The following is a 12,136-nucleotide window of genomic DNA, read 5'->3' as shown; positions in this document are numbered from 1 at the left end:
GTAGGATTTGAAGACGAGACCACCGTAGAAGAGTACTTGGAAAGAGTCGTACCAATCCTTGCGAGCATCTACGACCGGAAATTTGCAAAGCACACTTGGAGTCTCGAAAGTCAAGCATTCACGCCCGCCGCGTCATCGTCGACCTCTCCGTGGCTCAAGACCCTTGGCATCGCAACCTTCCTCGTGGCATCGTTTGGTGTGCTGAAGTTCTTCTCCCGCAAAGCCTAGTCTAGTTGAGAGAGTATTTCCCCAAGGTGAACTTCTCGTTATTAAATGACGGATTGTTGTAATAGCTTTTAGTGTTGCTACTATTTTTGGTTGTCTGAAGATTTTGGCTAATCTACATACTTCTTCACCTAAGCTAGTTGATAACTACGAAATTTTGAATGATTTTCTTGCTATCTCAATAAGATATTAATTGAAATTACGTTGTCATTCACTTTTAATTCTCTTAAGAAGCTCCTTCGCATGTTCGTTCTACATCACAAACTCTCTTTTCTTGCTCGTAAGTTTTTGTAGCCTTGATTGATCTTCATGTGTAAATCTTTTGAGAAGGGTGATAAAGCCCTTAGATTAATAGTTTCATATATATTGGTTTTACGCATTTGTTTGGCTAAATTTTTCACTAAACCAGTTAAACAAAACTAAACAAAAACAACTATCACATAAAAACGAGGCTATATATGAAAACAACAGCAACTCATCCCACAACCAAAAATGATATCTTTCAGTTTTTAGATTAACATATTCACATAAATTGGTTATACAGATTAGTTTTGCTAAAATTTTCACTAAACAACTTAAATCAAACTAAGCAAAGACGAAAACTATCACAGACAAATGAAATCATAAATGATCAAATTGGCATTTCATCCCACAATCAACAATTGCATCCAGCGTATTTGAATTATATGTAGACCCAAAATACCATATTGTTAAATCAAATGTAACTTCAAAATAATGTGCTTGAATACCCTATCTGTTTCATATTGAACTAAAGTAACATGATATCCTAAGACGTAGATTTTTAAAGAGATACTAGAGAATTTGCTAAATAAGAGTGCTATCTATATACATAAGTTCATCTTTATGCATCTTCAGTACATCTCATGTAATGCTTTATATAGCTTATGTTTTAATGATAAAACATGTGAGAATTCATAATTTATATCATGGATAAATGGATAACATAATGGTATGTTCATCAAAGAAAACAATTAAGATTTACCATGCAATTTCAAAAAAGAAACCATGTTTGATCTGCGGTTCAAGGCAATTTTGGAGACAGCGTGCATCTGTGATGTAAACTCTTTTATAACCCATCCGGCAATAGCTCCACCAATTCCAATTCTTGAAATTAGCATGGGGAAAGATTTAACAACTCCTGAAAGGCGCATGGTATCTTTGACCTGAGCAGTAAGGCCCAAGAAAATTCAAGGAAAAACGTTAACTTTGAGGATGCAATATCGAAGAATTATCTAATTAAATGGAATGGACCTAAGCATTCTCTACATACATACATGGTAGTAAATCTCCCTTTTTGGGAAAAAAGATTGAAGAACGTGGCAAGCAGCAGATTGCAATAATGGTTCTTTGTCGCTTTGAAAAATTGTCTCCAGAACATTTTTGCACTTTAACTCATTGAGCACTAAATTAGCACCTTCAATGTCAGTAGCAAAATGTGACCTACTTAATAAACATGTCCTCGAAAGGAGTATCAGTGCATCTGCCACAACCTTCTCGTGAATAGAAGCAGCTTGCATAGTCCGGCATTTCTTTCTAGGACCCTGAGCAACCGCATTAGCTCCTAATACATGGGCTTCCATGTCCAGAATTGCATCCATTTTCTCTTTCCAACCAAATTCATCCTTAGCTCGTCCGTAAACTTCCAAAGAATCTATTCTAGGCAGACTAGTACCATTAAAGGTTTGGCCTATAGAGATTGTGAATTCCTCATCAGCCAGAAGAGATTCAGCAATTGTAAAAGGAATATCATACCATGAACGTATTCCTTCGTCCAATTTAACTACCCTTTGGAAAACTGTAATTTCAGAAGGAATATGGTTTAGGGATGTATTGCCCACACTTAAACGAGCGCCAACCATAACAATATCTGGATTTGTATTGCATATGGTTATCTGAAACCAAAGAGAAGATTTAATATTAATAAAAAAAATAAAAAATAAAAAATAAACTTCATTGGAATCCTAAGACATGTGAGTTTTTACAAAAGGTAACAAGCACGTTAAACAAGGTTATTACCTTGAATCCTGCAGCACTTGGACTCTCAAGGAACCCATCGTCTGGACCAAGCTTTTGCTTAATGCCTTCAGAATCACAGTTCTTAAAGTTATCACAACTCATCTTCACATCAGCTGTGATGGAAATTGCTTTCTCAAAGAAGTCCAGAGGAAACTCTGGTTTTGAGCCAGCATAAACTCTATTATTTAGGATGTTGGATCCTAATTTCTTTGTTTGCTCAACATTGTTGTTTGATGGAGAAACGTCCCCTACTGGCACATAGGAGTAAATTTGAAGGCTTCCATCATCATTTAAAAAAAGACAATGAATTTTATCCTTTGAGAAAGGTTTATATGCGGCCACGCCAACCAAGGACAAAGATCCTGCAGCATATCTCATGTTCTGGGCAAATAAGTCATGAGGGCTCATAGCCACTGCCAAAGCAGCATTAGACTTTAAAGTTGAGAGACAAATAAAAATTCCACTCCCTGAAAACAATTCTTTCCAATGTTGTAATCCAGCTGGACAGATGTTACCCTCTTGATCATCTTCATAAATAGCTGATAATTCCGTAAGCGATGTCGCATTAGCATCCAGGCGTCCGATAAGGTTCACTCCATCTTGATAAGACAAGAAAAGCAACCTGTATGTTGAGGAAAAATATAAAGAGAGACCTCTTGACTGTGTAGCTTTCTTCTGCACCTGAATTACATCTTTTAAAGCTTTTGCCCCAACATCACCTTCCATTGACACTTCCAGCCGGAACAAAGATCCAGTCTCTGATAAAACAAGAAGAAAAAGTTTTCCCATTGAAGCTGGAATAAGCATTGCATCAACAATCAAATCATCAGAAAGTGTAAAGTAGTGCATGGGACTGATACTATCCTGTGAAAGGTCATATATCTTTACAAACATGTTAGTAATTAGCATTAGTTGGACCTGAGAACCAGGAACCCACTCCACCCTTCGTATATATGCGCCTTGCAAAGCTAGCTCAACAGCAAGACGATCAGTCACTTCACCACGAGGATTTATGGTGAGGATCTGACAGTCTTCATATCCTGCCACAGCAAGATAATTTTCAACAATAGGATTGAAGACTACATGCACTATTTCAAAACGCACATTGTTCCTAGAAAGTGGCTTCACATTGGCCTTATCTGCTGTCACAGGTGCTGCAGTTGGGTGTCCAATTAGCTGCAAAACGTCAAATATAGCCACCTTGTCGCCCTCTCCAACAGCAAGCCTACCTCGAACACTAATACTAAGCAATGATTTTGTTAGAGAACCACTAGACAAATGTGATTTCAATTCCTTGGAGTTTGGATAATCTGCCTTGATCTTCAGGTCAAGTGATCCACTCTTGTAAGCCTTCTTTAGTTGTAAGAGATCAACTTTGTAGGATATTTTCTTATCATCACCAAGTGCTATTTCCTTATCCTTCAAAATAGTTGAATCCCTTTGACTGATAAGTGCAGGAAGTAGACGCTCACAAATTTCAACTATCCGACTTTCAAGATCAAGTTTTTCAAGCATGTTTGGCAGTTCCATCTGAAAATCTTTAGAAATAGACAACTTTAATGAATCGTCAATATCTACGCAAGCATCATAGTCCAAATCTGAGTCACTATCTGGTGCCTCATCAGTATCTTCAGACAGGTGCACGAAAGATTGAAAACTATTAGCACCGCCAGATGGTACATTGCTGGTGTCAGTAAATTTCCGAGGTTTTAAACACTGACAGGCATATCCTCTGACTCCTCCGGCCCCACAATCACAAAAAAAACGGCTTGACCGAGAATAAACAACACGATGACCTTTGTGGCAGACCTTGGCACAAATGGAACAACAGCCTCTAGAGATGGTTAAATCACAAGTATAACAGAAATACCAATGTTGCTCCATAAAGTTACTGCCACTAGATGTAAATGTGCATACTTTAGAGGCAAGTTCCCTCTCACTATTCCCATCTTCTTCCTCCTCTTTATCTAGGCTACCCAAATCACCATCAGAAGTGCCATCATCATCATCTTCATCAGCAGAAGTTGCATCACAATCAATTGATGCAGAAGCATTTTCTGGATTTCGTGTAAGTACCAGTTTCTCGGCATTTTTTGGGGAACCTATTGATTTTGGATTCACTTGTGCTGATCCAAAACTATTATTTGTGCTGAGTTTTGATGGAAATCTTTCCATAGCTTTCTTGTTCGCCCCACAATCACCCAAAAAGGAACAAAGAAAACTAAGAAGGAATTTTAAGCCTGGAAGGAATTCCTCACTGTCCACCAGCTTCACCAATAGCAGCAATGTTCTCTCCAAAAGTAGGTTCATGGATGGCTTTCCATGCAAAAGCAGGAGCATAAAACTGAAATAAGCTTTAGACGTGTGAAGATCATAAGACGTAAAAGCTTTATCAAGTAACATAAGAAAACCATCAACAATATGAACATGGAACTGTTCAGAGAATTTGTTCAAAGGATGTGTTGTCAAATAAGTAATAAAACTCATGGTAGATTCTTTTAGTGATGTAGAACTTCCCTTTGCATCAACATCATCATTGGGAGAATTTATCAAGCATCCTAGTAGTCTACTTTCCAACCAATGTGTTAGGTGTGGCATTTTCATATCAAGAAATTTCAACTGCACCTTCTCTGCTAATCCAGGACAATTTCCATTAGATAGAAGATTATTAAAGAAGTTAAGGACCTTCAAATTAACAGTCCCAGACTGGCATTTATCTAATGAATTTATGAGAACCAACAAGTCACCACGCTGCTTTTTGAAAAGTTCTCTGGCAACTTCAGAAATTTCTTCATCAGAACCTAGATAATATTTAGAAACTCCTGCTTTATAATCATCACCTTGCAGGGCCTCAATAAAATCAACGACATGTGCAACAAGCAATTCATGCATCCCAGGATCAACCGAGTCTATGGAATTCATGGCAGCCAGAAGCCCTTCTATTTGCTTCAAGGCAAACAAATCACTATAACCTAACAATTCCTTTTGATGTCCAATAATACTGGCAACCAAAGCTTCACATTTTTCATGCATACATTGAAAAATTCTATCATTTCGGATATTCATTATAATTTCAAGGAGTTCAGGAAGCACAGCAGTCTCAATGTGAAAGTTCAATCCTGCATCTTTGATCTTGAGACACCCTTCCAAAGTGCACAAGATCTCTCTTACAATGATAGCACTGGAAAGCAAAATAGCACTAGAAGGATCTGAATTTGATGGAAAACCATGAAGAAAGGACCTCCAGAAAATGCCAACATTAATTCCAGATTCATGTTTGAGATGCTCTTCAAGCTTTGACATAAAGCCAAATGTTGGCTCCAGCATTTCAAAACTGCAACCATACTTCTGAAGCAGAACATCCTGTTCATTTTTCTTAAGCCCGGTGTATTTAAGCAATAAAATGGGAGAAAACCCATCTGCAGGGAATTGGCCAGTTCGATTGGTGACCAAAATAAATGCTTCCTGAAGAACTTGCAATTGCGTCCTCAACATAGTTGATAGTAAATTTAAAAGCCATCCCATCTTATTGCTCTGAACCATATGAGGCCAAAACTCTTCACTTTGGCTATTTTTTGGGTTCTGGTTACAGAATGGTTCAGCAACAGAATTAACATGATTCGAAAGATATTCCCCAATGCCAGAGTTAATCAAAGAGAGAGGCAAGCAAAGCCATGCACCCTTCCTCAAGAAATTCCAGCCAAGCGCTTGAGCCTCAGCGGATGTAATCTCTAAATAAAACTTCTGAAGTTGATTCAATATGTCTTCTAAAACAATGGTGCCATCATTATCACCACCACTGTTGCTTGTGGCAGTAAGGACAAAATGAAAGAAAGGCAGAGCACTAGAAGGATCAAGGTCATACCATCTTGAAGAATGAACACAGGAAGAATCATCAAAATCGGTATTTGAAATAGTACCCCAGCAAAGAAAGAAGATATATCTTTCAATTATGAGATGCTCCACAGCTTCAGCCTTCTTATCTCTCCAAAAATCCAAAATCCATGAAGTTGTTGCTGAAATATCACTCCAATTCAATCCCAACCACTTGATAGAACTATCTTCCCTCCATTGGGGATCGAAAAGAGGAGTGACATCAATCAACTGAGAATGCCAAATAACATCAATTGACATTTTTCCGCAATCTTCAAACATCATATCTGCCACAATGGATGCCCAGGATGGCATATGATCATCTAATGAATGATACAAAGATTTTCCGGATGCGATTTCCCTCAATTTTGATCTCATTCGTAGAAGTAACCATGAAGGAAAAGTTCGTGGGTAAAGTAACATATGCCGCAGAATCAAGAGCAGCTTGGAAACTACAATAGCCCAATAAGATAGCTGCTTTGCACTACATCCATCAGGAGGTGCATTTATCTGTCTAAAAGAAGAACTGATGAAATTAGCAATTGCAGCCTTTTCAGTTTCATTTGACAGGTGAAATGCCATAAGAAGAATTTCCAAGTGGAAAGAACAAGGTAGAGTCTTCAAGAAATCATTGGAATCAGGACATCTAAAACAGACACTCTCAACCTTCCCCAAAACAAAACCAACATATTCACTGAAGATTTTCATTGTCAGATGACTACGATCTAATTTCAAATGGGAAACCAAAATATGAGCTAACAGAGCAAGAGCGTAACTGTTATAGATATGCATTCCATTTTCTATTCGTAAGACTTTATCAACAAGCTTTTCTCTCAAGGAAGAAGACAAAGCTTGGTGGCCAAGAATAATGAGCAATAGGTCATAACAGATCTGACTCACATGCATGGTTCCTTTTGAAGGTGCAACTGTACCTTTTTCTGCTTCAAACAAACAGTTATGGCAACCAAGCATAAGAAGCAACCAATCTATGTGATTCTCATTGACCATTCTGAAAGCATGCTCAAAAATAGTACTATCCCATTCCGGAGAAAATATACACACCTTAAGAAAGAACAGCAGTTCAGAAGCAGCTTGGATTGGCAAGTGATAGCTTTCAAAAGTACCACAAACTGCTAAAGGTGGTTGTTCGACCCCATCTGAAAATCCAATGGGTCGGTTGGCTTCACAAAAAAGGTCTCCAAAAAGGGCTTCATCTTCATGATTAGCTCCACCATCAGATTCCATTGAAATTGAAGTTTTTAACACAGTTAGACGTGGTTTATCAAACTTGGCTTTTAAGTCTTCTCCTTCTGAGTGTAAAAAAAATGCAAGCTGAATCAAACCATCCACCCATTGCTTTGATTGAGGAAAAATGAAGCTTACATATTCCTCACACGTATAGTTTCTTAGCAAAAGGATCTTCCCCGAGCCAATGCAGCAAGGACTATAAGTATCAGATACCAAGTAATAATTTTCTAGTACAAACTTCTTGTCATGAGACATCCAGCTTTTAGCATCTTTAAGAAGCTTAACCATGTACAAAACAAACTGAGGCCAGTAAACTAAGGGAGCCTCTACAGAAGATTGTAAACTATCATATCTCCAGGAGTTGCAGTCCAAAATATCTAACATGGAAGCAACAATGCATACGCGAACATTTTGAGTTACCGGACCATCCAGAAATCCAATCTGGATAAAATGTAGAAATTCCTCCAAAACCAGTAACACCAAGCTCCCGAGATTATTACCAGTATTTGCCGGATCAAAATTCAGAAAGTCCATTTTCAATTTGAACAAAGGAAGAATCGCATCAGCACAACCTGCCACTGCATGTAACAGTTCTGCAGCATAAGTATCTAGAGTAACTTCCCTCATAAGATGTCCAAGAAATTTAAAAATTCTTCCAACAAATGCCACTCTAGAACTAAAACTTCCATCATCCATCCTGTCATCAAAAGAAATGGGAGGCTGAAGTAGTTGTTCGCAAAGTATGAGTAGACGAGGGAAGCAATTCAAGCAAACAACTGCCCAATGCTGTGCAATTGACATTATCTTGTCTGAAAATTGAGTATTTGGATATTCGGAAAATTGTCTGGGAAGACAACAATCTGGGTTTGAACTATCCAAAGATAAGAATTTCAGGACTCTATCCACAGAATAACCCTCTTTCAAGTAGTTAATACCTTCTCAAAAGAAATAAACAAAATCTAAGAACCAAGAAAATGCATTTTTCATGTGGAAAAACTTAAAAATTGGTTACCTCCAACATGCACTTAGAAGATTATTACCTTTCAGGCTGGATGCAGGACCATTTTTAAAATCACCACTACCATCTTGAATGGTGATAGGAGGCAATAAACCCAGTAAGGTGTTTAAGGACTCATTTTTTGTTGCATGATGGTCAATAGTAGAGCTAGAAATTAAAGCCATTTCCATTATATGCAAACAGTTATTCTGCAATCCAAAAAGAAGACATCAAAAAATGAAAATCAAACATTGATTAATCCTGCAAATGACCAGAGAAAACAAATGCATCATACAGTTGTTCTTACATTATCTCTTGTTTAGTCAATATAAGAAAAAGTTTAGTTAATAACCACAAAACCCCTGAAAGTATTGATGTAACGACCATGAACTATTAGTAGCTACTTCAGAATAAAAACTTCGATCTGATATAGTAGGTGTTTAAGACCTCATCAATGCCATTACTTTGATTTTGAGAAGGAATACGATCGTGCAATTAGAGAACATCTTTGTTGGAACTTAAATGAAAAAAGTTATAGAAAGCTAAAGCTCTGAAAAGTTATTAAACATATGTATGGAAAACATGTGACTAGTGCAAGAAGAGGTTTCATAGTGACTAAAAACTTTCCAGTCATAAAAGGATTGCATCGAAGTTCATCAATAATTTTTTTTGTCATTTTGCATTGGTCATTTGTGCTTGAAAAAAATATCCAAGTCTAGGCGTACAAATCAAACTCAAAAATCACATAAAATGGATAAAAAATCAAATTAGTTGATAAATAGGCAAATGTAACTCGCCTAAAGCTCTTGGTAGAGGGGTCAAAAGGCTTACGCAATTGTAGGATGCCACCAATTCCAAGGTTCTTTTTTTTTATGGGTGTGTGGGGGGGGAGGGTTGCTTCATATCTTAATACTCCATGTGAGAAGTATTTATAAATCCTAAGAACTCTTATTACCCAATAAGACACCGTAATAACATGTAAGCATAATTAATTAATACCCACTAATGCACATATTACATTTATTACTTAACCCAAGGGCTCCCAATGATGGACTTAGCTCTTTTGATGATTATATACACATGCAAATTATTTGTGCTAGAAATACTCATGATCAAATGAAGTATAGAAGATTGTTAGGTGGTGTTTACTTTGCCTTAGGCCACTTGGGGTGTTCTTATGATGTGAATAATCCTCTAAATTCATCTCAAGTTAGTGTCTTAATTTGTTGTAGATAGTTTGTTGATTGATAACATCCATGTTTCCTCCTATTTTGGATATTGGGTCTCCTTGTTCCTCATATTCACCAACCAATTAAGAATCTCATAATTGTTCATACAATTTCTTCTCCAAGTGATACTAGAATTGCCTAAAAGAGAAGCATAATATTAAGTTAAGTGTTGCAGAGATGAGGATGCTCAAGTGGATGAGTGGCTTTACTCTTAGAGACAGGATATGAAATGGGCATATACGTGAAAAGGTTGGAGTAGCTCCAGTGGCAGATAAGATTAGAGAGAGTCGTCTTAGATGGTTTGGTCACATAAAACGGCGGCCTTCTGATGACCCAATTAGAAGAGTATATGTATCAGATTTAACCTATGTTAAGAAAGGTAGAGGTAGACCTAAAAAGACATGATTAGAAAATATTAGAAATAATCTTTCTTTATTAGATCTAAATGAGAATTTGACTCTTAGACGAACAGTTGAACACAATGGAGAAAAAGTATTCATGTAGCCGACCCCACATAGTGGGATAAAGGCTTGTTGTTATTGTTGTTTGTTGTTGTGATGCTAGATTTGGCTAAACCAATTCAACAATTGATTATCCAAAGTGAAGGCATTTGATAATTCTAGTTTGATTCAATCGCAAAAATCTATCATAATTTATGTTTTTAATGGATAAAAAGTTCAACTAGTGTTTACTCGATGACGCACAAATCGGAAGAAAGTTTTTCTTCATTCTCCCAAATTTACCATATTCCAAGTGAAAATGAATCACCTTTCAATATTGGGATTCTGGAATTGGCTAGTGTTTGAATCTAAACATAATTCACTCCTCTAGGATAGACATTACTCACTATACGTTATATTATCTTAACCTAATGTACTTTTTTTGGCATACACATGTTATTCTGATTTCATGTATCTTCGACACTAATTTAATATAAAAATTTTGGTGTTTAAAAAACTAAATTAAGATTCAATAAATAGTAAAACAAATAAAATACATGGTATGTGGTTTATGGGAAATGAAATTGATAATTTTTTAATGATGTTATTGAAAATTCAAGTGAAATTTAGGTTTGATAAATAATAACTATCTCAAATAATGGTGTAGCACATCATTGATCATTATTAGCTACTTAATAATTAATTTTATTTAATTTTCTATATTTTTCTTTACTTTTATTTGGCATATTAAGTTTCCTAGTTAATTTTATTATTACACATAATTAACTTTATCCTTAGCTTGTCGATGGGTTTGTTAACAAATAAGGAAATATAATTGTACTCATAAATTTTGAAAAAAATAACATAAAGGCAACAAACTTTACTTTCTTGTTCAACTTGTTTGGGTTCCCTTATCCCTCTTTGTTGGCCAACTAGTATTCAAACTAATGATAATTGATGGCACCTAATGGATGAAGAAGAGACAATGAGAGCTAATGATGAGTGAAAATCGAGAAACTAAAGACTATAATAACTTGATGACATTGAAGCTTCGATATAGTCATAGGGAAATAATGATTGTGATGGCTATCGAAGGACAAGCCGACAAGGCAATGTGGTGTGTGATCTCAACAAGTAAATACCTAACTAGGATGAAGCACAATCAATCAATGATGTTGAAAACACTCGCAATGTTTGAAGCAATAAAGGGTAAACAACAACCTAATAACATAAAATATTATTTGATCATGGGAACTCGTTTGGGGAATCTCAAAAACAGAGAAACATATGTCTAACAACGATTGCCTGACAACGACGAACAACACCAGCACCAAATAGATTTTGGTGGAAATAATCAACCTCATGGATCGGAGAAACTGTGCTTGTGCTAGCATGACAATCATGGCATATTAAATGTGATGGAGGACATCATCAAGGAATTCCTGGTGGTGGCAAATGATGTCCTCACTACCAGTAACTCAGGTATCACCCACGTAACTCACAATTTGATGAAGACATTTCTAACAAAAAAGGATAACATTAAAATGGCTAATAATAACATCAAGTACAACCAAATTCAACAAGATTTCAAGATGCGAATAGACTTGTTGATGTGAAACCAGGGATTGTTTCTTGTAAAATTAATAAAAGTTCTTTAAAGTATTGATAATACAATTCCAAGCTTTGCTAATTTGACGATTCAATGGAAATCTTAGAAGTTAACAATGTCTCGGCAAGAAACTTCAACTAAGCTAACAAGTTCGATAAAATAACAACTTCAATAAAGTAATGGAAATGAATGGTCAACAAGAATCCGGCGGTTAACAAAGTGATTGTCTCACCTTGAAGCCGCACTCATTCATCTACCTCTAGGTTCGTTGGGAGAAGAAGAAACATGTTAGTGACGAAACCACTCCGAGGACGACGATGTCGTAGATCCGTAGGGAAGAAGAGGATGGCGCCGGACGTGGAGGTGGTGTGTAGCGAGGCCCTTCGATGATCCAAGTGTAGATGGAGAAATGATCGTCTATGGACTCCACTAAAGCGGGTAGGATCCGGTCCAAATACTCTTCGACGGTGTCGTCGAA

The 12,136-nt window shown here is 36.7% G+C and overlaps 1 protein-coding gene across 1 annotated transcript in view; it reads right to left on the bottom strand.

Moving 5' to 3' along the window:
- The window catches only part of LOC110101239 (auxin transport protein BIG), a 41,577-nt gene that overhangs the window by 25,899 nt on the left and 3,542 nt on the right, over positions 1 to 12,136 (bottom strand). Inside the window, exons 3-6 of the mRNA XM_020829045.2 lie at positions 8,424 to 8,589; positions 2,263 to 8,318; positions 1,521 to 2,138; positions 1,229 to 1,409 (exon numbers count right to left, since the gene is read on the bottom strand). Coding sequence (XP_020684704.1) covers positions 1,229 to 1,409; positions 1,521 to 2,138; positions 2,263 to 8,318; positions 8,424 to 8,589 — 7,021 coding nt within the window. The remainder of the gene's footprint in view (positions 1 to 1,228; positions 1,410 to 1,520; positions 2,139 to 2,262; positions 8,319 to 8,423; positions 8,590 to 12,136) is intronic.

The sequence above is a fragment of the Dendrobium catenatum genome, unplaced genomic scaffold (assembly GCF_001605985.2).
Source record: "Dendrobium catenatum unplaced genomic scaffold, ASM160598v2 fragScaff_scaffold_1220, whole genome shotgun sequence".
Classification (NCBI taxonomy): domain Eukaryota; kingdom Viridiplantae; phylum Streptophyta; class Magnoliopsida; order Asparagales; family Orchidaceae; genus Dendrobium; species Dendrobium catenatum.
This window is presented reverse-complemented; position numbering and strand designations above follow the sequence as displayed.